This window comes from Eretmochelys imbricata, chromosome 21 (genome assembly GCF_965152235.1).
Source record: "Eretmochelys imbricata isolate rEreImb1 chromosome 21, rEreImb1.hap1, whole genome shotgun sequence".
NCBI lineage: Eukaryota > Metazoa > Chordata > Testudines > Cheloniidae > Eretmochelys > Eretmochelys imbricata.
Window position 1 is genome coordinate 15995539 of NC_135592.1, and position 24742 is coordinate 16020280.

A 24742-nucleotide genomic window follows, 5' to 3' on the forward strand; every position below is an offset into this window, starting at 1 on the left:
CTGTAAATATCTTGCAAAGCATCTGAATCTTCAGACATGGCCCCTGATTTTGGGTGCCTGGATTTCTGGATGCCACCTCCACAGCCTGATTTTCAGACGTGGAGAGTGCAGCTTTTAGAGGGTGCTCAGCACAGCTGACAATCAGTCCAAACGTGTCTCAAGTTGGGCACCCAGAATCAGTGGCCATGTGGGAAATTGTGGGCCATGGGGTTGCACGGAGTTCATCCCAGATGGACACAGAAATCATGCTCCAATGTGTCTAAGAATGAAGGACTGAGTGCACTGCTGTGGTTTTTATTGTAGCTTTTAACACTCTCTCTAATTTTATTTTTCTGCTAGCTAACTGAAAATGTCAGACGTCGAAGAAATCATCGAAGAATACGAAGAGTAAGTGCGGTGATTTAAAATCTTCCCTCCTACGGCCAGCCCTCTTCATGCAGGGGTAAAGCAGGCAGCTTGCTCTGTGGCTGCCATTGCAATTTTGGTGTAGCTGCATCAAGTCCCATCGAGAGTCATTCATTCTCATTCTTACCCAGCCCTGTCTGGAGCTGTGGGAATGATTCACGTTTTTATTAGTACTAACAACAGTGCCCGCTAGTTCTTAGACAGCACTTTTCATCAGTAGATCTCAGAATTGCAGGCCATAAAACCATCCTTCCTTCCCATAAATGAGAACTGTGATTAAGTATTATATATATATATATTATTAATTTGTTTCTCTTTACCAACCCTCTGACCCCACTGGTGGGGATGACCCAAGCCCCGAGATCCAAACACCTCCAGACTTCGGGAAAGCTGGGACAAAAACCTTCCAGCACGGTCCCATCTCTGCTGCCATGTAACGAGGGGAGACAAAACACAGCCTGTAGAAATGCATAACACAACATAGTGTAAACTGGCCACAGAGGGCTCTCTGAACTCCCCCTGTCCCATAAAGCTGCACTGGAAACATGCTTTCCCATCCTGCAAATATTTTTGAGAGTCTAAAAACTTTCCCAATTCTGAATTCGGATGAAAAATAAAAAATCTCAAATGTTCGTGAGTCAGAAACACCAAAAAATTCAGGTTTCAGAGTAACAGCCGTGTTAGTCTGTATCCGCAAAAAGAAAAGGAGTACTTGTGGCACCTTAGAGACTAACCAATTTATTTGAGCATAAGCTTTCGTGAGCTACAGCTCACTTCATCGGATGCATTCTGTGGAAAATACAGAAGATGTTTTTATACACACAGACCATGAAAAAATGGGTGTTTGTCACTACAAAAGGTATTCTCTCCCCCCACCCCACTCTCCTGCTGGTCATAGCTTATCTAAAGTGATCACTCTCCTTACAATGTGTATGATAAACACCCATTTTTTCATGGTCTGTGTGTATAAAAACATCTTCTGTATTTTCCACAGTAGGCATCCGATGAAGTGAGCTGTAGCTCACGAAAGCTTATGCTCAAATAAATTGGTTAGTCTCTAAGGTGCCACAAGTACTCCTTTTCTTTTTGCAAAAAATTCAGATCAATCAAAATGTCTGAATTTTGAACCATTTTGTTAGGATTTTGAGCCCCCCCCCCCTTTTTTTTGGCCTTTTTTCCCCAGTCTAATTAGCTTAGATTTTTAAATGAACATTTATTTTGAACCAGAAATTTTCCTTTAGCGAATGTCAAAACAAAACACTTTTTCCCCAACTTCTTTTCTGAGTCGGGAGATTTGTCGAAACGGACGCTGTTTTGAGAACAGTTTTGTTTTGACAAATCCGCATTTTTCAATGAAAATACAACTCGCTGGAAAGTTCTGATCCGCCCCCATCCCTCCCCCGTTCCCGGGACCAGCCACTGGGAGAAACGTGCAACCGATGTTCTAACCCAACCGTTTCTCCTTTGGCTTTGCAGGGAACAGGAAGGTAAGAGGAAGAGCAGCATCTTTCTGCACATCAGGACAGACTGAGGCTCTAAGACTATCGGTATGACCTCAATAACCTGCTTGTTCTCTCTCCCTCCCTTTCTCTTCCCCTTTCCTGCAGAGGAGTATATTGAAGAAGGTAGGTTTTTCCCTGTTGTATGGGAGGGACAAGAGGGCATGGGGTGGTTGCTACTGGTTTATTTAGATACTTTGTTTCCTTTTTTGCTTGGAATGGTTTAGCATGGCATGGCTGCAGGTGGGCAGAGTCATGCAAATACTGTATAAAAAGGTCCTGGGAATGTTCCTTCCAATTTTAAAACAAATTTTGCTTCAGCTGATGTTCAGTTAGGGTGAAATTCACCCCTGTCCAGGGGACTGACGCAACCCACAGGGTTAATGAGCAACTTCAGAGGCATGTAGACCTCATTCCAGTCCTCTGCACAGGGGTGAATTTCACCCTAAGAGTTTATTTGGCATTCGCTTTAGTAGCGAGGATAATTGGAGACGGGCCTCAACTAAATCCTCAGATCTGAGCACGGGGAGAATTCAGGATTGAAAACTTTCGCAGCTCCGGCCTGTCTGCGATGATGATGTGATAACTGAAAGGAAGCTAGAGTCTCAACTGACTTGTGTGAGTGACAGTTCAGCCTGGGCTTGCTGCGTTTTCAGTATGAGGGCTGGAAGCTGAGGAGTTTATGCATCTAGCAGCTTTGCAGCCTTCCCTGCTGTGTGTGAGTGAGAATATTTGTAATGTCTGCTGGATATTGGTGAAGAAAAGCCTTAATATTCGACAGCTTTAACAACACCTGGGCAACACCTGCATAGCAGAGCCGGATAAACACCAGGAAAGCTGTAGGACGTAGCTGGGAAAATAGAGATCGATAACATGCCGGCGGACGCTCTAGCTAGATGCCACAGCTTTACGATACCTGACTAACCTTTTCCGCTTCTTCCTTTCACTGTTGCCACTTTCCACCTTGAAGAAGAAGAAGAATGGCTAGAGGAGGAAGATGGTAGTAAAACGTTTCTTCTTCTTCTTTCCCTTCCCTAATGCTTGCCAACGTTCTGCATATGCAATGTCTGTTATTTGTTGTATATATGTACATGCTCTATCTATGCGATGGAGTGTGACCTCCTTTCTTCTGCCCATTGCCTCTTGGTGTTGCTTGTTGTATCTTCCTCCCCGTTCCCCGTTTCTGCCCTAAGATCACATCTGAATCCATGATGCATCCTTGCATTTCTAACTTTCATCAATTTGCCAAACTCACCCATTGTTTGGTTCCTTCCTTATATTCCTCTTTCTCTCCTCCAGGCAGCGCCAGTCTTTTAAATCCCTCCTTAGAGCCCCAGTTGCCTACCAGCTTCTCCTCTCTCTCTTCCACAGAGGACTCTGTTTGTTTGCAGCAACGCTCCCTCTGGTGGAAGGAGGCGCTCAGATATGCCAGTGGTACCAATAGAGCGCGTGATAGGAGAAGAGGGGGAATGATTAAAGGCAGTTCCCTCGGGCACCCACCAGGGCCACTTCTGTTGCCTGAAGGTGGTTCAGGAGAACAATGAAAATCGCCCCATCCCTGCCCCGCACTGGGGCTAAGCATGTTGCGTCCCTTGTTGCCATGGAGAGTGGTGGACCTTGACCTGGATGTCACCATGTAGCCCTGCCAGACCCTTGGAGATACCATGAGAGCAGCCTCTGATGGCATTTGGCCCCTTCCCCTTCTAGCCATACTGGGAACATGGCAGGGCAGAGTCACATGGAAATGAGGGGGGAATTCCCCCCTCAAAGCATCAATAATAAAGGTCAGTTGAGTTTGGGGTGAAGGCTCAGGTGAATTCCCATTTTATGCAAACCGAACCATTACCTGTCTCCATTCCGTGGCCACACTGCCTTTCCCCCTCAGATACCCCTGTGGCTGGCTCACTATAACATGTACTTTTATCAGCCAGCCAGCCTGAGTTGCTCCTCTCATCTTGCATGTTGTTCCACAGACCACAAAGAGCACATAGAAGAACTAGAAGAGGCTGAGGAAACCCCAGCAGAAGGTAGGTGGTTGAACCTCTAGGAGACATCTCCCTCTGCCCAGCTTGCTCTGGCCTTCTCATGCATTTCAGTGGGCTGCCTAATCTCTGGGTTGGATTGCACAGCTAAGCTGCAAAAACTCAGGGATGCTTAAAATCACGTCATTAACTCAAGCTATAGCCGGACAAGGGACCCATGTCTCTTCCCAGCTCCGCAAAGGGGGCACTCTCCCTCAGGGTGCAGTTCCCAGTATGCTGGTGCCAAAGATAGATCTGGGCCGATCCTGCCAGGTGCTGAGTGCTCTCGGCTCCCAACATGAAGGCACCAGGAGCTCTGTCCATGGGGTTGTCGGTGTTTTGCAGAACTTTGTCTAGAATGTGCAGGATATCGGAGTTGAGATCCAAGAGGAGAATTTTGCCTGTAAGCAGGATACCCCACTACACCAGCCCCACTGCCCCAGTCATCACACTAGGGAAAATGGAGCCACACCTCCACCCAAACAGAGGAGGTCTTGCTCCCCTCTGCAGGCCTCATGTCCAAGTCATGCTCCTGCCCATCAATTCCCAACTTCACCGCTCCACAAAGAACCCCGGGAGAATCTGTGCATCAAAGACACTCCCTGAGACTCCATGCCTCCCTGAGCTGCCCTTTTCTATGGGGGTGAGGGGTAATATGCAGAGTCAGCCCTTTTGCAAGCTGCAGCAAACTCCTCCTCCTCCTCCTCTCCAGCTGGCTCTGCAGACTGGCCTGTAGTGGGCAGAGCCAGGGCTCCAATTACTCCTGACCCTCTCCAGGCCCATTGGTTTGTGTGATGGCCGCTATCTTTGTTAACGCTGGGGGTTGAACCAGGGCCCTCCAGAGTAAAAAGCTTGAATCAGTGCAGCCTGAGCTCAAGAGCCAGGTTCCCTAGCTGGGGACTATAAACAGCCTCCTGTCCTCCGTCGCTCAGCACGGACGGGGGCTCATAACAGACTGACCAGTGGGTCAAACTTGCACAGGAGCGGAGAAGCTGTAGCTCTGCAGGGACTGGATCCAAGAGTAGCCCTCGGGGGGTAACTCTCCCCTCTCCCTGTTCCCCTGTCTTTAGACTCACTACCATCTTCTGTGTGGTGTACAGCACAGAGCACCCCATCAGCCCTGAAATATTAATAAAATCATGTAAATAAAGAGAAATAACACAACTAGGAGCTGGCATCCTTCTGCTGTTGGAGAGGTCTGTATCTTTCCTCAGCCTGTTAATTTCCAGGTGTAACCCACACGCCTCCTGGGTAGGGTGACCAGATAGCAACTGTGAAAAAACAGAACAGGAGGTCGGGGGTACTAGGTAGGTGCCTATATAAGAAAAAGTCCACAAAATGGGACTGTCCCTTTAAAAATGGGACATCTGATCACCCTACTTCTGGGTGGGGTGTTCTGGAAGTAAAGACAGCTATAAAAGTTATATATATAGAAGAAAGGGGAAGTTAATAGTAATGAATATAAATCAGAAGCTAGAAACTGTAGACAATTTATAAGGGAAGCAAAAGGACACAAGGATAAATCTAGGGCTAGTAGAGTTAAGGACAGTAAGGAGTTTTTTAAGAATATTAGAAACAAAAAGAATCCTAACAGGGAGGTGATGGAATCTCCTTCCTTAGAAGTTTTTAAGGTCAGGCTTGACAAAGCCTTGGCTGGGATGATTTAATTGGGGATGGGTCCTGCTTTTGAGCAGGGGGTTGGACTAGATGACCTCCTGAGGTCCCTTCCAACCCTGATATTCTATGATTCTATGATTCTGTCCCATCGAGTAGCACCAAGGGGCAGGAGAGAGAGGGGGAGGGGAAAAAGAGAGAGAGAGAGAGATTAATGATTTTGCTCTACAGCTTTAGCTAAGGGCCAGTTGGCTTTTAGCTCATGCAGTAGAGGCTCATGCATTAAGTTCTAGAGGTCCCAGGTTTGATCCCGCCTGCCGACAGCTGGGGACCGGGGTCTGTTGGTATTACACAGGCTTAAAGCCAGATTCTGGTCTCTGTTACACTGCTGAAAATCCAGCCTGGCTCTGCAGGTTTCATTGAACCCACTCCCAAGCGACATGGGCGTGACTGATATCAGAATCTGCCCCTTATGGTGTAAAAATTGGCCAGAGCTGTCTCAGCTGTGATCATCCAATACCAAAATGCCAGCGGTGGAGACCCAGCCTGTGTGAAGAATGCGAGGAATTCCCCAGGGCATTCATGGGGGATGAATGTGTCTGCCTCCATGACCCGTCTCTGATCGAATTGTCCTTTCTGCTTTTAAAATAGAACACAAAGATGAAGCTAAAGAAAAAGAAGGTAAGAGCAAGAGCAAGACTGGGGAGAGGGGTCTGTTCACATGCAGGTCAGTGCAGGCCTGATCCCACTTGTTCTGAGCCCCGGGTCCCCCCTGTTCCATTGAACTCATCTGCTACTAATAATGGGGTTTCTGACTCCTGCTGTGTAAAAGCTGGCCGCCAGGAGGGACGCTGTCCCTGCCTGCCCAGTGCAGAGGGCCCATGACGCCCCCACGCACCATGTGAGATTGCTGTGATCTAGCCTTGTGCTGCACAGGGGAGAATTTCACACACCCTGTGGTAAGAAGGGGACGTTCTTCTGCTTTCAGAGTCTAAGCTCAGTGGGGTAAATGGAAAAGCTTGTCTGGGACTCTCAGGCCTTTTGAGTGAGCTAGGGCTTGGTTTGGAGGGAATCTGGGGTGTCTCCCATTGAAACCCCATAGAGCTCACGTTTCCACCTGAAGCCAGTTTTCAGCTGTGTTTTCCCCTTGGACCACGTATCAGCCCGGTGCTCAGCACCATGTAGGACTAAAGGCCAGATTTTTACAGGTATTTAGGTGCCTAATGGTGCAAAGAGGCACCTAGTGGGATTTGCAAAAGCACCTAAAACCTGGCCTTCCCAGCCCAGCCCTGCACACTGCTGCATACCCCATACAGCGTGCAGAGAGCTCTCAACTCCTGCACGTCAATGGCAATAAGGGTGCTCAGCACCTTGCAGCATCAGGCTGCCTGAGCTAGGCCTGAAGAACGCGTTTGCGTGTGCCGCCGCAAAGCCAAGCCGTTGTGCTTCGCCTGGCTCTGCGTCTGCCCCCTCCATGAGAAGGCGACGTTGGGGAGCTGTCCTCGCTCCACGGGTGGATGTCTGTGTTGGAGCTCTGACCTTCACCTTCCTGCCACTTCCCACAAGGCAGCTGGAGGTGTCCAGACTGACCCTGCCATGACAGGGTTTCCAGTGCTGGGGCTGGCAGGATAGGAGATGCTAGGCAAGGTTCAACAAGGACAAGTGCAGAGTCCTGCACTTAGGAAGGAAGAATCCCATGCACCGCGACAGACTAGGGACTGACTGGCTAAGCAGCAGTTCTGCTGAAAAGGACCTAAGGGTTACAGTGGACGAGAAGCTGGATAGGAGTCAACAGTGTGCCCTCTTTGCCAAGAAGGCAAACGGCATATTGGGCTGCATTAGTAGGGGCATTGCCAGCAGATCGAGGGACGTGATCGTTCCCCTCTGTTCAGTACTGGTAAGGCCACATCTGGAGCACTGCGTCCAGTTTTGGGGCCCCCACTATAGAAAGGATGTGGACAAATTGGAGATAGTCCAGCGGAGGGCAACAAAAATGATCAGGGGGCTGCGGCACATGACTTACGAGGAGCGGCTGAGGGAACTGGGCTTGTTTAGTCTGCAGCAGAGAAGAATGAGGGGGGATTTGATAGCTGCCTTCAACTACCTGAAGAGGGGTTCCAAAGAGGATGGAGCTCGGCTGTTCTCAGTGGTGGTGGATGACAGAACAAGGAGCCATGATCTCAAGTTGCAGAGGGGGAGGTCTAGGTTTGATATTAGGAAACATTATTTCACTGGTGGTGAAGCCCTGGAATGCGTTGCCTAGGGAGGTGGTGGAATCTCCCTCCTTAGAGGTTTTTAAGGCCCAGCTTGACGAAACCCTGGCTGGGATGATTTAGTTGGGGATTGGTCCTGCTTTGAGCAGGGGGTTGGACGAGATGATCTCCTGAGGTGTCTTCCAACCTTGATCTTCTATGATTCTATGATTCTAAGATGCCACCTGGTGGTCACTCGGTCAATGTGTTTTGCTCAACTGAGGCCCATGCGTCTCAAGTCCCCAGAACGGTGGTACTAAAAATCCATGGCCCGGTCTTGGTGGGACATGCCACCTGGGGATAAAGTGGGGGAAAGGCTCAGTCCGCGTCCCCTTCACCCCCAACCCATCCCTGCTGCCTCCTGGAGTGCAGGGCGTGTACAGTGGCACCGATTGGCCATGCAGGCGCAGATCGGGTGCGTGGTTGGGGGCTAAAGCTCTGTCTCTCCCACAGGTGGCGAGGGGGAGCACGAGCAGGAGTCTGGGGAAGGTAACGTACCTGTCCTCTCCCTGTGCCCCACAGGGAGTTGCGCTGGAGGGAAGGAACGAGCCCCAATTCACATACACCCATCCCTTCCTGGGGGGAGCGGACAGCAAACCCTCCTGACCACCCCGCTGCCCTCTCCCCTGCCCCATGATGAGCATGAGCACCCGTCACTAGACAGCAGCAGGACCAGGGGGCGTGGGGAGTTGGGGCACAGGGTGCCACATCCATTCAGGTGACTTCACTTTGTTAGGCTGTGGGGCGGAATAGGGGTGTGAGCTTTGGACCAGATGCCCTGTACCAGGCACCCACATACTAGCCAGGAGAGCTGTTATGTTCCCTGCTGGTGCGGGCACGCCGCTGGCTTGCTGTGGCTGAGGTGGGCCTGTACGGTGGGGACACTGCCCGCCCCTGCACTAACAGTTTGGGCAACTTCTTGGGGCAATGTGTCCCCTGTTCCCAGCCACTAGGGGAACCCCTGCCTGCCTGCATGGGGTGGGGAGCCCGCAGGCAGCCACGTTATGAATGTCTGAAGCAGTTGTGGGGCATGTACCTCAGTGTCAGGGCAAAAACAGGGTCTACCCTATGCAATGGAGTCCCTCAGCCGGCTAGCGCTGTCTGGACAGGCAATAGGAAAGGAGACTGGACCAATTGCTGGGAGCTGAAATACTCTTTAAGTGGATGGGGTGGTTGAAATCTGGCCAGATTTGACAGTCTGGGCCCATCTCTAGCCCTAGTGAACTGCCTGGCTCCTCCATACCTGACTCCAGGCTGTAGGTTTACCTGCAGCATGGCATGGAGCTAGGGTGACCAGACAGGAAATGTGAAAAATTGGGACGGGGGTGGGGCGTAATAGGAGCATATATAAGAAAAAGACCCCAAAATCCTGACTGTCCCTATACAATCAGGACATCTGGTCACCCTACATGGAGCAAAGGGAGTCTGGGGGCGCCCGGCCCATCACTGATATTTACATTGCAGTGGAAAGGCGAACCTCTCTGTGCCATTAACTCTGTGTTTCTCTTTGGTTCCCACGGACCCGCAGGGGAGTCAAAGCCAAAGCCCAAGTAAGTAGAAATGCATTTTGTGTAGGGGGATGGGAAGTTTGGATTGTGCATGTGTGCGGAATCGCTCTGCCGTATGGCTGGGCAGGGGCTGTATACAGTGCAGTAAATACCAAAGGGAAGGGGGAAGGGGTGGAGTCGGGGCTAAAGAGCCCCAGAACAGGAGAAGGGAAGCGAAATAGGGAGAGGGTGAGGGAGGAGAAAGAGAGAGCAGAAAAGCAAGCGGGGGAAGGGACGAAGGAGAACAAGGGGGGCGAGGGAGGTGGGGAGTGTGGCACAGGGAGAGTGCGATCAGAGCTGGTGAGTCGGGAGCAGCTTGTGCATTCAATGGCACAATCAGAACCTCGCACTCTGGCTTGTGATATAGGAGCTTAGTGGTGCATTCTCCAGTGCAGCAAAGCCCCCTGTGCATTCCTTGAAGCGACCTTCTCGGAAGCCATCCGAGCATTCCCTGAGACAACCACCTGCTCAGGTGGAGGAATCTCCTGCAGGTGAATGGGAACGTTCTCATGAATCCCTGGGAGCCCCAGTTCCCTGTTAGATGGACAAAGCAAGGGAGCACCGAGTGCTCTAGGCCCCGGGAAGGATACACCCTGCTAAACCTTCTCTTCCTTCCTCTCTCCCTACTCCTCAGTTCCACCCTTCCGAGTGTCGCCAGGTAGGCTCAGCTGTCTAAGCCTCTGCAATAATGCTGCTGCCTAACAACGGGTAGTGCACCTAGCTGGTCTGGGTGGACACACACGTTGCTTTTGCTGACAGGTACAAGGAAGAGCTGGACTAGCAATGTCCTCGTCTCAATGAGGTTCAAAGGAACAAAAGGGGTTTGGAGGGAAGCATCAGCGATACCAGTCAGCGAGCTCAGTCCATGATCATCTCTCCAGCTGAGCAGGGCTCTTAAGAGTGATAAGCCTGAAGCAAAACTTTTTCAAATTTGAAGCCGGATTGAGAATCAAAATCTGCACCCCAGGCTTACTTCTACCAGTAGATGCCTTCAGATGGCCCGGCAGACGAGACTGGACGGAACCAGGATGCCTGGGTCCTATATTTAGTCTGGCCACTGATTTAGTGTGGACAGGTCCCTCCCCAAACCCTCGCCTCAATTTACCCACCTGTAGGATAGGGCTGAGGATACTGCCTCTCCTTTGAGATCTGTGGGTGGTACCGTTTTGTCAGCAGGGCATTTGCATCTGGATACTCCAATAAGCACTTTGGCCCAGATCCTCCAAGGTATTTGGGTGCTTAACTCTCATTGGTTTCAGTTAGGTGCCTAAAAGTCTTGGAGGATCTGGGCCATTGCCATTATTTCTATGTACTGTGTATTGTGGATGATGAGGCTGTTTTACTGACATACTTAAGCACCCCAATGCTGCATTCAATGGCGCTATTAAGGTTCCCGTATTTGAAACTCGGGCCCAGAAGTGTCTGCCCCAGAGCTGCTGGATGGCTCACTTCCCCCAAACCTTCTGTTGGTCTTTTTGATAAAACTTTCAAGCCTATCAAGGGAAAAGCACCGGGTAGATACTCGTCAGCAGCTTGGGGTTGGCTGCCACATCGCTCAATTCTGGTTCCTTGCTTGAAAGTGTGACCGTTTTCTAAACCTTTGGGGTGCTTTCCTGGCACAGGTGGCTAGGGGACTTGTCTGGTAGCTGCCACTGCAAATGCCAGACTGCAGATGGGGTGAAATGCACCCCATGCAGAGGGCCAGCAGGAGGCCTAGGAACTGCTTGAGACCAGGACTTACATGAGATTGGGGCGGTGCTTTGTGCTTGTGCATTTCATCCATAGTGGGCTGTCACCTTACACTCTGTCTGTTTTTCACAAACACTGGGGCCTGGACAGCTCTGGGAAATAGCAACGAGACCCCAAGCCAGTCATGTCTAGGCTCACTGCTCCAGGCTAGCTTGAACTGGCCATGATCCAAAGCTGTTCCAGCTGTTCAGTAGTGATCCATGTGAAACGGAGCTGGGGGGTGCCCAGGGACAGGTGTCTTCACTATAAAAACAACCCTCCAACCGCTATTCCACCCTGGCTGGCAGTCTCAAGTTAGTATTACATTGCCCTGTGCTGAAAACTGACTTGTTCCCCCCATCTTTACGTATGCTGGGTGTGTGCGCGAATGACTTCTTTTGCAAGCTTATTTGCCAGGGTTTCATTGGTAAAAAGTTTGGACAATTATTTATTGTATTTTTGCCTCTGTGAGGGCCCGATCCCCTTTCCATGGTAGAACAGGGCCTACAGTCTATACATGCCAAAAAATGACAACACAACTCTATAAACCCAATTATCTAGGCAGTTATACCTCTGGGCCCCTAAAGCTCATAGAAACCTAATAGTAGATTGACTCTCACAGTTGTATTCACACACACATGCTACTTTCTCCTGCCACCTTTCACAGCAGTGTGCTGTCTAACAGGTCTGTATGAACACTAAATTAACCTACGAAGAAGCTTCTCCTACCTGGAGTTAAATGAGGCCATAATCCGTTTTCCAGCCGAATGGAGAGAAATTCCTTTCTGCTTCTGATTGCAGGCTCTTCATGCCAAACTTGGTGCCTCCCAAGATCCCAGATGGGGAGAAAGTGGACTTTGATGTGAGTATTGGGTGCCCAATGGACTGTGGGCCTGCTCTGTGGGTAAGCCATGGGCTTCAGTCACCGGGGCTGTCAGGCTGGCACTAAATTCACTCATGCAAGCATCTCCTAGTCCCTCCAGGCATGTACCCAGCATGCCCAGACAGTACCAAGTCTGCCAGCCCCTCTGGGTATGTACCCAGGGGACCTGGTACCATGCCTGCCAGCCCCTGCTCTCATCCTTAGATGGCCCCTGACTCCCACGGTGCCCTAGTGGCTATTGATCTGGGAGGGCAGTAGCGATGGCTGGCTCAGGGTCATGTTCCATACAGGACATTCACCGCAAGCGCATGGAGAAGGATCTGAACGAGTTGCAGGGCCTGATCGATGCCCATTTCGAGAACAGAAAGAAAGAGGAAGAGGAGCTGATCTCACTCAAGGACCGAATAGTACGTCTGGAGGTCCCAGATTGTCCCATTACTCCTCCCCCCCGCGAGTCTCCAAGTTAAGGGCCATGTTCTGTCCCTGCTGAAGACATGGGGGAGCAGGGTCAAGCCCTAGAAAAGCAAGATGCGGACTCAGGGGAGAGAGAGGGGACCAAGGTCCGATCCAGACTGAGGAGCCTGGACCCAGGACTTGGGAAGTGCCATCTTTCATTATTTGATACCAGGTCATGTGGTGCCCGGCACCCATCATCCTGGTGGCCAGCCATGTCTGGAGGAAGCAGAGGTCACGTGGCAGGGAAACGGGCACTCCTGACCATACCAACAGAGCAAATGCTTCCCCTTGGGCTGGGCCCCTAGTCACTTGGGATCCAGAGAGAGCTCTCCCTGGGTCCCTCATGTGGGGGCGGGGGTCGTCCCCGGCCTCGAAGCCCAAGCCTTGTTCTTCCCCTGCAGGAGCATCGGCGAGCGGAGCGGGCGGAGCAGCAGCGGATCCGCAGCGAGCGGGAGAAGGAGCGTCAGGCCCGCATGGCTGTGAGTGTCCCGCCTCCCAGAGCAGCAGAGGGCCAACAAAACCCCCAGTGATGGAGCCGGGTCTAGCCTTCTCCCCTGTCGTCCAGCTGGGAGCAGCTGCTGTTACCCCTTCCCGTACTGCAGGGACCTTCCTTCTAGCTGTGGGGGACTCCCCTTTAGTGCAGCTTCTAGATCAGCCGGCAGGGACGCTCCAGACCCACCTGGGACTGAGACTCCTAGGCCCTGCTTGGCCCAGGGAGCTGGTGGCCACATATTCCACCAGGGCCCCTTGGTTGAGCTGCAACCTTGGGCTGGGCTGCTCACAGCTCTCCCAAGCGATACAGGGCTGGGCTGGGTTAGCGCTCTGCTGGGGAGAGCTTGAATGAACCTCCAGGCAATGGAGGAAGTGGTGTTTGCTTCATCACAGGGTGTTCTTCCTCCCGAGCCAGCACCCAGCTCCAGAGGGGCTCAGACAGGGGCCTGCACCACTTGCAGTGTTGTTAAGTGACTGCGTTAACATGGTGACAAAGCCTGGTGTCCAGGCTGATGTCCAGTACTGGTGACTGCTGCCCTGAGCCCCACTTGCCCTTCTACTTGGGGGAGTTATTCATGGCTGGTGCACGCTGGCCACTGCAGCCTACGGGTGGTTGCTTCTGTTGCATGGGGAGGTGCCTGCAAGGGGCAGCAAAGCCCATCGGTACATAAGCAGCTATCATGGCATGTGACTGTGCAGCCCTTGGTCTGGTCTGTAGCTGTCTGTGTGTTCCCAGCGGCTCTCACTCTGCTGAGTCTGTCTCTCCAGCAGCAGTGAGTTCCCCTGGCTTCCCTCGAGACCCCTCTTGCTCTGGCTTTACCCCTGACAGGAAGAGAGAGCCCGCAGAGAGGAAGAGGAGGCCAGGAAGAAGGCAGAAGAGGATGCCAGGAAGAAGAAGGCTTTCTCCAACATGCTGCATTTTGGGGGCTACCTGCAGAAGGTACGATTCCAGCTTGGGGTGCTTGGGAACTGGCTGTGGTGGTGGTAGCCAGAGTCCCCACCCAGTAGCAGGACTCAGCGTGTGTGTTCGTTCTGCTGTTTACTGGGGGCCAGGTGCCAACTGGGGACCCTCATGGCAGCATCTCTCTCTGCAGCATGCCCAGTCCCCATGGCATCCCAATGACCCTGGGCCGTGCTAAGCTGGCCTCTGGCCGAGGCGATTCTAACTTTACAACTGCCTGCTCCTCCCACTCCTGATTCTGTTCCTGAAAACCAGAGGTCCCTTTGCAATCAGGCTGCTTCAGTCCTTGGAGCTGGCATAACTGAGTGGCTGGTGGCAGGGGTGGTGGATCGACTCTAGGTGCAGAGAGTGCGTATGGACCACCCTCAGGGCACAGAGAACATAAGAACAGCCATACGGGGTCAGACCAAAGGTCCATCCAGCCCAGTATCCTGTCTTCCGACAGTGGCCAATGCCAGGTGCCCCAGAGGGAGTGAAGAGCTAGGAAGAAACAACACTAAAGCAGCCAAAGGCTGGCTAGCGCCGCGGGAGGAGCTGCCTGCAGCAGCTAGAGGCAAATGTCTGTCTTCGGGCTGTAGTTGGGGGCTCCATCCCACAGTTAAAGGGGCCAGCTGTAGGGGAGCATGCTGGGAAAATTCCCATGAAAGGAAGACCCCCAAGTGGAGCGTTAAGGGGGTGAGGGAGAAGAAGCCTGAGCCGAGGGCAGAGGTTGTGGAGGAAGGGGCCGTTGGTGCAGTTCCACTATTCTGTCCTTTGCTTTTGCGAGGAGATTGTGCTTAAATCAGAAAACTCCAGGGCCCGATTCTCCTGCTGCAGGAGAGGGGTGAGTCTCACTGAAGCTTCCTGCATCCTTTGGAGGTGTTATTTCCTGTGCGATAAGGTCATCGCCAGAGCATCAGACTTTAGCTGATCTCCCTACCCACTAGACAGAACCATGGCAGTCACCTAGGGCAGCCTTCTTGCTCCCTTCTCTGTGCAGGGCACTCAGTCCTCAGGACTCTGCCGCGCAGACTTTACTGGCATGACAGGCTGCCTGTCTTCCAGGCTGTTTGTTCCGTGGCTGGTAGTTTTGGTGCTGTCCATGCCCTTCTGGGGAGAAGTACCATTTTTGGAAGTATTACAGCTCCGCCTAGGGGCCCAGCTGAGATCAGGCCCCCTTGTTCCAGGTGCTGTGCGCCCACAGTGAGAGAGTCCCTGCCCTAAAGAGCTCACAAGCTAACTATATAAGACAAAAGTTAGGCAAGGGAAACTGAGTCACAGAGCAGGCAAGTGACTTATTTGAATAACCCAGCAGGTCAATGGCAGAGCTGGAAATAGAATCCAGGTCTGCTGAGTCTCAGCCTAGTGCCCCCTCCACTGGACTAGCCTCATGGCAAGTGGACTTCCTGAAAAGGCTGGCTGGGGTGGGCATCTTGCTCAGCTCCGCTGGGCTTCCCCTTTGGAACCTCTCCATGCCATTGAGGTGTAGGGGTCACTCCAGCTCAGTGCAGGGAGAGGAGGGGGAATTAAATTCCCTCTGACTCGGGCCAGCTGATGTCTTCAGACAGAGAAGAAAAGTGGGAAGAAACAAACGGAGCGGGAGAAGAAGAAGAAGATCCTCAGCGAGCGGCGGAAGCCTCTGAATATCGACCACCTGAACGAAGACAAGTTGAGGTGAGGGTAAGGGAGGGACTGGGGCAATACCCTCCCCCACCCCCCACAAACCTACCAGGCTGGAGACGAGCTCACAGGCTGGAGCCTGAGTCCCAGAACCCTTTGCATCACTAACCCAGAGGGGCAGCAAATCAACCTGCCCCCTCCCACCTCTTCCTTCACCCCAAGCGAGGCCAGCTGCCCCCACTCCTGTACCAGACTGTGTGAGGAGCCCTCACCACCAGGGCAGCGCTGCGCACTGCGGTGGCCAGGCTGCCCGGGTTGAGCTGTGGGACACCGTCGATGCGGGCGTGCAGATGCAGGGGGGAGCGCCGAAAGGCAGTGGGTGTGCCGCGCTGGAGTGAGAAAGCAGCAGCAGATCATCTGTGACCCAGCAGCTCTGGGCTGCCTCAGCCCTCGATCCCCATTACTCCCGCTGCGGCCAAGGGGATGGCAGCTGTGGCTGCCGGCTGGGATGGAACTCATGAGCAGCAGAAGCGCAAGCCCCCAGCATGGGAGCCAAGAGGGAAACTCCAGGGCTGTGAGTAAGTAGCAGGCTGGTATAGTCACAGGGGCTGGCCGCTGGGGGAGCTGTGATCACACACCCTATGCCTGTGTTATGTCCCCATCATGGACCAAGGGCACTGCATGGTCCTAGGTGAGCTAAGCACCAGCAGGCAGCAGGTGCTGACATGGTGTGAACTCAGGCATTGCTCCAGTCCCCTGTATCTACCCTGTTGGGGGGCAAAGCCTAAAGAACCTCATCACAAGTGGGACTGGAGGCTGGTGGGGATCAGAACTGTGTGTGGTTCGGTGAATCACATGGATAACCTTCCGTGCCCCCCTGCATCTCCTCACTGGCTCCCCATGGCTTTCCCCCCAGGGACAAGGCCAAGGAGCTGTGGCAGAGCATCCATGACCTGGAGGCTGAGAAATTCGAGCTGCAGGAAAAGTTCAAGCGGCAGAAATACGAGGTGAGGGTTGTTCTGACCTCAGCTTCCCCCTGTGGCCCCATCTCTGCTGTGGGGAGCCGGCTGAGGCTATTGTAGCCAGCCTGCCAACTGTATCACGGGGAAACCTGAGGAAAGCTCCCTCATTCTCCTGGGGATGGAGGATGTGATGAGATCCCCAGTCCCATTCCCTAACCTGGATTTGAACCCAACTCTCCAAAAGTGCAAGGCCAGTGCGCTCAGGTGAGTTGAGCCAGACCCTGAGCTGGTATAAATCAGCAAAGTGCTAATGACTCCAGCAGAGTTATACCAGTTTGTGCCAGCTGAAGTGGTGGCCCCAGAGCTTTAGTGAATGCCATGTGAGCATTGTAGACCCCCAGCTATCAACACTGCAAAACAGCCTGCTGGACGTGGACACCTGTGGATCGTCTAGCCAGCTGGAATCTCCCTAAGCAGCAAACACCTGGCTGTCTGTCAGGCCCTCCCGTTCTGTACATTCACAAGTCGCCTAATGGCTAGATTATTTTATGCTCTCTCCTAGCACAGCGAACGGATAGCTGAACTATCTATCACATTTCCAGTGCATCCATCACCACACCCAGGGTTCACTAACATTGTTTCACCATCCACACCCTCCCTTAGCACAAGCAAAGTCTTTGTGGTTGTGTGCTAAACCCTGTCAGGGCATGGCTGGTGTCTCGCCAAATTTGGCTCTGGCTCATGGTTGAGAAGTTGTCCCAAAGAAGCCTCAGTTGAATGTGGCTTCCAACCATGGCAGCCCGAGTAGGGCATCTGCAGCCTGTAGCTCCAGATCTTTTTTCTATACGCCTTTGCTCTGGGTTCAGTCCTGTGAAGTGCTTAGGCCCAGATCCTCAAACACATTTAGGTGCCTAACTCCCTTTGAGGATCTGAGCCCGAGTGCCCATGACTTGCGGTGAAGATGAGTGCCCGTCACAGCATCAGGCCCTCTCTCTGTTAACCTCCCCTCTGAGTGCTTGCTTGTGTCTGCCTTTTAATGGTCTCTTCTCTCTAACTCCACCAGATTGTCACGCTCACTGCTCGCTGCGATGAGCTAAGCAAGTAGTAAGTACCACCCAGCTCACGGACGCAGCTTCCTGCCTGGGTTTGTGCTTGACACGCTGGCTGGCTGAGAGGGAGCAGACAGTCCTGCTGGCATAGGGAAGAGCCCAAGCAGAGATCTGTGTCTGTGAGCCCTAGATCCAGGTGGGATGTATTAAGATGGAGGTCTACTTAGGGGCTAGGTAACAAATGGATAGATGGGAAGGTGAATGAGTGAGAACCTAAGAATTGCCAGCCCAGATCAGCCCCCATTCCCCTATCTAGTACAGTCTCCTAACAGTGGCCAGAACCTGCTGCAACAGAGAAAGGTGCAAGTAATGTCGCAATCGAACATCCTGCCCCTCGAGGGAGATTCCTCCTGACCCTTATCAGCTCGTGCCCTGAAGCGTGACCCTTTTTTGAAACCTGTTTATGAAGGGACAGAGGGGTGAAAGAAACGGGGAATGCTCTACATTAAAGACCCCATTACCTGGTTTTAGAGCTATTGGTAACTCAGAAGTGCAGGATCTTGAATGCCTATGGATCAATCTGCTAGCAAACAAAGCCCAGGACTGGGTACTGGTGGGGGGCGGTCTTTTATAGACCACCAAATGACCGAGTCAGTTACTCCTTAATTACCTGGCTGTAATGTGTGGAAAAGAAACATTGTAGTGTTATGGGGACTTCTGTTTGAGAGACACTCACTCATGGTCTCCTGCAGCCAATAGAAAACCATTAGAATTTCTAAAACTTATAGGTGATGGATTTTCTAACAGACAGTGCACCCGGCGCAAGGCAGACCCATTTTGGCCATCATTTTGAAGATTAATGATTCAGTGGATGGGAAGTTGGTGGTTGCCTAGGGACCGAGAATCATGCCCTAATTATGTTAATTGATTCATAAATTCCAAGGCTGGAGGGGACCATTTTGATCATCTAGTCGGACCTCCAGTGAAAGGCCAGAGAACTGCTTCAAAATAGTTCCTACAGCAGACCTTTTAGAAAAACATCCAAGCTTGATTTAAAAATTGTCAGTGATGGAGAATCCACCACAACCCTTGGTAAATTGTTTCAATGGTTAATTACTGTCTCCAGTATAAATTTACACCTTCTTTCCAACCTTAATTTGTCAGTATAGAGACACAGATGGACTATAAGGTGGAAAGAAAACTGGCTAGATCGTCGGGCTCAACGGGTAGTGATCAATGGCTCCATGTCTAGTTGGCAGCCGGTATCAAGTGGAGTGCCCCAGGGGTCGGTCCTGGGGCCGGTTTTGTTCAATATCTTCATAAATGATCTGGAGGATGGTGTGGATTGCACTCTCAGCAAATTTGCGGATGACACTAAACTAGGAGGAGTGGTAGATACGCTGGAGGGTAGAGATAGGATACAGAGGGACCTAGACAAATTGGAGGATTGGGCCAAAAGAAATCTGATGAGGTTCAATAAGGATAAGTGCAGGGTCCTGCACTTAGGACGGAAGAACCCAATGCACCGCTACAGACTAGGGACCGAATGGCTAGGCAGCAGTTCTGCGGAAAAGGACCTAGGGGTGACAGTGGACGAGAAGCTGGATAGGAGTCAACAGTGTGCCCTTGTTGCCAAGAAGGCCAATGGCATTTTGGGATGTATAAGTAGGGGCATTGCCAGCAGATCGAGGGACATGATAGTTCCCCTCTGTTCAGCATTGGTGAGGCCTCATCTGGAGTACTGTGTCCAGTTTTGGGCCCCACATTACAGGAAGGATGTGGAAAAATTAGAAAGCATCCAGCGGAGGGCAACAAAAATGATTAGGGGACTGGAACACATGACTTATGAGGAGAGGCTGAGGGAACTGGGATTGTTTAGCCTGCAGAAGAGAAGAATGAGGGGGGATTTGATAGCTGCTTTCAACTACCTGAAAGGGGGTTCCAAAGAGGATGGCTCTAGACTGTTCTCAATGGTAGCAGATGACAGAACAAGGAGTAATGGTCTCAAGTTGCAGTGGGGGAGGTTTAGGCTGGATATTCGGAAAAAACTTTTTCACTAGGAGGGTGGTGAAACCCTGGAATGGGTTCCCTAGGGAGGTGGTGGAATCTCTTTCCTTAGAAGTTTTTAAGATCAGTCTTGACACAGCCCTGGCTGGGATGATGTAGTTGGGGATTGGTTCTGCTTCGAGCAGGGGGTTGGACTAGATGACCTCCTGAGGTCTCTTCCAACCTGGATAGTCTATGATTCTATGATCCAAACCGCTAATATATATACTTTGTGCTTCAACAGGGCTAATTTCCCAAAGCTGATGAAAGTTTTATGAGTGAAATTGAAGTGGGGGGGGGGGGTTTAGATAGTAAAACATGAATGAAAATTGGGATTTCTTAAACAAGAGTTGATTCGATGGTCATCGCTGTATAATTAAGAAATAGGACAACTTTGCATAAAAGTCCATCCTGGTTCAGTGGAGAATTGAAGACATCAATTTAGAAATAAATAAAAATCAAATGGGTTGGGGGGAAGGAGAAATACATCACAAGCAATGTAAATGAGTGGTTATGAAGTGTAGAAAATTAATAAGAGAAGTTAAAGACCTCAAGTTAAATTTCATGGCTGGCAGGTCTAAGGACAATAAAGAGGCGTTTTTTAAGCATGAACAAAAGAAATCTTAACAATAGTTTAAGCCTGTTAGTAGTGGTGATGGTAAAATTGTTAATGAGGCAGCAAAAGCAGAAGTGTTCAATAAATATTTCTGTTCTGTATTTGGAAAGAAGCAGGTTGATGTACTCATCAGATGAGGATGATAAACAGTATCTGCTAATTTTAAATCGGCAGGCCTGTATAACTTGCACCCAAAAGTCCTGAAAGAGTTGGCTGAGGAGATCTCTGGCCCGTTGATGTTAATTTTGAATAAATCATGCAATACCTCGGAAATCCCTTCTGGCCTTAAAATCTCTGAATCTAATATAACTCTAGATGTTCCCATTATAGTTATCTATATAAAGGTCACGTCCTTGTTTTTGCTCTTAAAACCAAAGGACCAAAAGTGGCCACTGACGTTGGGTGTTTCCATTTTGCTGAAACAAGTAACCACTTCGGAAGATGTTGGCTTCATCCTCTCTGATGTGTGTCAGGATGAATCAGGAGGTGGGGGTGTGAGTGGATATAATTGTGTAGTAGTGTGTTTAGGTGTGTGGGGAGGTAGTTGGCAGAGTAAGGACTGATTTGGGCTGTTGCCTTCCTTGGGTCCGAAAGGGCCCAGATGCTGTCTGCTCTCTCCATGCCCCTCCGTGAAGTGTGTTTGAACCTTGCCTGGCTTGCAATGCTACCTAGGACCTCGACTCACTCAGTAAGGGAAGCCACGCATCCCTTGCCATGGGACATGTCTGGGTAAGTACACGAGCCCTTTCTAGACTGTTGATGAGCAATAACTGTCCTGTCCTTCCTGTCCCTGTGCTCGGAGTACAAACTGAGTCAGCAGTTTTGGATCTAACCAAATCGCCAATGTTCCTAGCCAGCCATCTATGGATTTGCTTTCCAGCTGGTGACAGCCCACACCACCCATCCCCCTTCCTTTCCTCCTGTACACATGGCTCACTTGGTCCCTACAAGCAGGATGCGTAGGGCCTATGTGTGAGGCTGGAGATGCACAGGGCTGCAGCAAGTTTGCACTGGAGACCTCAGATCCACGTAGCCCAGGTACTGTACACACGGAGCCCATGTCCCGTCATTCATGGGAGCCCTGGCAGGATGTGCCCATCTAGGCACAGCCGAGAACAGCTTTTGCTTGCTCCATACCACCATGGAGGTCGGGCTCTACCATTCATCTCTGTGCAGCAGGCATTGTTCTGTGGCTGGCCTGGAGAGGCTGGTCATACAGGAGAGAAGCATTGTGAAGAACACCTGCAGAGGCTTGGCCTTGTGAAAGAATCTCTTTCAGTTCCTCTATGGAAGGCAGGCAGTGAGTGTCTCTGTTAGGGGGCTTATTCCTTCACCCACTCACTTCCCTGGTCCTTCTCGCATGAACAGAGAGCAACAATACCCGAAGTCCAAAGGTGCAAACAATTCGATGTTTATTGGGGTGAACTTCCAGCAAGCATGATTCCAGTTTCCTTCCTTAGTATCCTCCTTCCCAGCTCTGACACCACAGAGCCTTACACCTGTGTCCCTGTTCCCATTCCTGCCCTTAGCCAAACATGATTCCAATTTTCCCAGCCCCATTCCCTGTTCCCATTTCCCCTTTTAGCAAAACATGATTCCAATTTCCTTACCCCTATTCCCTGTTCCCATCTCCCACACCCACCCCCACAGCCACCCCTTAAGGTTAACCTGTCTCCCTTATTTTCAGGCTTGACTTGTTTTTTTCACCTCTCTTTCCTGGAGGGCCATAAACTGAGTCTTCTAGTAGCTTGTTTGCTGACCAGAGGTATTCGTTATTTGCAGCTCCTTTGTGCCCATCAGCTAGGTAATTTGCATTTACACACAGAGGCTTACTAGCTTGCTTTTGGATCCAAAGCTGTTAGCAGTTTAGAGTGTCTTAAAAGGGAAACATTCCACTAGAGTTCTGATTACTTTCCACTTTCATCTCCTGCTCCAAAACACACAGATCTGAAAAAGAAAGCACAACCTATTGTGGCTCCTTTTGGAGCCCTATTAGGATTTTAATGAAGTACCATGTTTTATTTGCATTTCTTTTACCCTTCTCCAATATACACGTCCTGGGAAAATGCAAATTCCTTCCATATAGTTTAACCTCCATAACATCATATTAGCCAAATTAATTTTACACAAGGTATAACTGCCTCCCCCATGCCCACAGAGTTTTCATGCACACCCACCAAAGCAACAATCTAATCCCCCAGAGCCATCCCAAGGCTCAGTGTTCCCATCAGTCTCTCACCTGACGCCACTGAGAACAGCCATGTGGGCTGCTCTCTGCATTCCCATGCACCGGTCGGAAGTGCAGCAGATGAGAGCCAGGTCTGGTCCATGATGAGAAGACCAGACGAGAAGGGGATTCTCTGTTGGAGCTGCGGGTCACAGACCTGCCCTGTGGCTCTCTAGCTCCTAGCCTGACATAACAGCCTGTGCTACCCACCATCACTTCCAGGGTCTCCCTGTGTCCGGGCCTGGACTAAGCAGGAGCTGTGGACTGCATGATGTGGCCAGGCCGCTCTGGAGGGTCAACTGGGGAGACCATTTCCTGCTCTGTCTTCTGCTGCCTTCTGGCAGCCCCCTGCCCAACGCAAGTGTCAGCCCCAGGACTCACTGTCCCTCTGTATTTCTCTTGCAGATTAATGTTCTCCGAAACCGCATTAGCGATCACCAGAAGGTGTAAGTACCAGGGCTGCCTTCCGCCTCCCCTCTCCCTTCCTGCCACCCTCTTTCAGCACTCGCCTGCTCTACTCTCTGCCTTTCCCCTTGGCCCCTCCTTTCCCCTCTTGTTGCCCCCATGGCTCTCAGCTCTTCCCTTCCCTTGCTGCTTCCTCTCCCTTCCCCATCTCTTCCTTGTCTGTATTTTGTTCCTTCACCTGTCCTCCGCCTCCCCTGCTCACCCTGTTGCTACTGCACATTGACAGGCACACAGAGAAGATCCCGTGATCTTTGTTTTTATCCTACTGGTGCCTTCATCCTTCTTCTCCTCCTGCTCCTGCTTACACATTTCCCCATCCAACCCCCCCCCCACTCCTTTTTTTCCTCTAACCTCCCTGTCTCCATGTCATTTCCCCTTTGCACCACTTCTCCCTTAATCTGGCATAGGGCGAGTCACATCCACCTCTAGTGGCTGGCCCACAGCGAAGATGACAACCTACTCTTGCTGCCAGCTGAGAATCCTTTAGCTCAAGTGTCAGGAGTGCTGGGTTCAAACCCTGATGATGTGGTCATAAGCCTGTGCTACTGGCCTCCCTTGTCATGATCCTGTATCATATATTGATTGGCTACAGAGCTTACATCTGAGTGAGGTACACACCAGGTGTGTTCAATATAAGGTCAGTTTATGCTATGCCAGGTATGGCTGAGGTTTGCTTAAATAAGGTATCTTACACACACCACCACGTGGTGACTGAACTGTATAATATAGTTTAGCATTCCGTTACATCTCCCCCTTTAAGTGCTACATTCCTACCATTTGCAATAGTTACATGCTGTTTTTGGAGTTCAGTACTGATCAGTCTAAGTGTCTCTGAAATCGTACTGGTTTTCTAATTACATGGCCTGATTGCATAACGCCTCGCTCATCCGGCTGTCTGTTAGTTGCAATGACTAGCTGTGGTTGGTTTGGAATCTTTGAGTCGTCATCGCATTCTGCATCTACCACCTGTAGAGTTTGCTCCGTTGATTGCTCTTTCTGAGGAACAAACTGTAAGTGTTGACGGTTTCTATTCAACTCTCCAATGTCGGTCTCGATCACATGATCTGGTTACTACATTTTTTTTCTTGACAACAGTTGGAGTTGTCCATCCATCTTGTCCATCTGATTTGACATGAACTTAGTCACCTGGTTCTAAACCCGGCGGTGCTCTGAGTGAAGTCTGTTGTAAAAGTGTGAGCCTTTTTATCCAATTTGGCTACTGTCTTTGTGTCTGGCCACTTTGGAGTTAGAACTATTGTTCCAGTTTTGGAAAAGAACATGAGTTGTCTTCCCACCAGGAGTTGTGCAGGACAATATCCAAGAGCTGGTGTTGATCTGTAGCTCAGAAGAGCAAGGAACGGATCTTCCGGCTGAAGGATTTTCTTGGCTGCCAGTACAGCTACCTCAGCCTTTCTATTCGCTTGTGAGTAATGTGGGCTGCTAGTAATATGATCTAAGTCCTGTTTCTTTCAGAATGACTTAAATTCTGCTGCAGTGAATTGTGGTCCATTGTCCGTCACTAGTTCTGGAATACTGAAGATAAGCAAAAGAGCACTTCAGTGTTTCGATAACACTGTGACATGTTGTCTTTCAAGTATAGTGTTTCTATGTACTTGGAAAAATAGAACACAGTGATGTCCTCTGAATTCACATATATCTGCAGCTAGTCTCGTCCAAGGTCTCTCTGGTAGGGGTGTAAAGGTTCTTTGTATTGCACTGGTCTGTTAGTTCTGCAATGTTCACATGCAGATACTTTATTCTTTACGTCTTTGCTGATGCCTGGTCACCACACCAACTGGTTGGCCTGTTCACAGCATTTAGTTAATCCTTGATGTCCTTCACGGATGAGGTTTAGGATTTCTCCTCTCATTTTGTTTGGAATTACAATGCAGTTGCCTTTTAATCATAAGTCCATTTGAC

The 24742-nt window shown here is 50.7% G+C and overlaps 1 protein-coding gene across 1 annotated transcript; it reads left to right on the top strand.

Annotated features, from left to right (window-relative positions):
* The first annotated feature begins 349 nt into the window (after nucleotides 1-349).
* Nucleotides 350-22807, top strand: TNNT2 (troponin T2, cardiac type). The gene is made up of 16 exons (XM_077839588.1): nucleotides 350-387; nucleotides 1882-1892; nucleotides 2013-2030; nucleotides 2878-2904; nucleotides 3878-3931; nucleotides 6191-6220; nucleotides 8245-8280; nucleotides 9320-9341; nucleotides 9973-9996; nucleotides 11868-11928; nucleotides 12240-12356; nucleotides 12807-12884; nucleotides 13727-13837; nucleotides 15402-15511; nucleotides 16374-16464; nucleotides 22763-22807. Exons 1-16 carry the CDS (start codon nucleotides 350-352, stop codon nucleotides 22805-22807), a joined length of 873 nt encoding a protein of 290 aa, XP_077695714.1.
* Nucleotides 22808-24742: the final 1935 nt, after the last annotated feature.

Coding starts and splice junctions, on each gene's coding strand:
- TNNT2 (XM_077839588.1), top strand. CDS start 350: ATGTCAGACGTCGAAGAAATCATCGAAGAATACGAAGA. Junction 12,357..12,806: donor TCTCACTCAAGGACCGAATA/GTACGTCTGGAG, acceptor CTTCCCCTGCAG/GAGCATCGGCGAGCGGAGCG. Junction 13,838..15,401: donor TTGGGGGCTACCTGCAGAAG/GTACGATTCCAG, acceptor TGATGTCTTCAG/ACAGAGAAGAAAAGTGGGAA.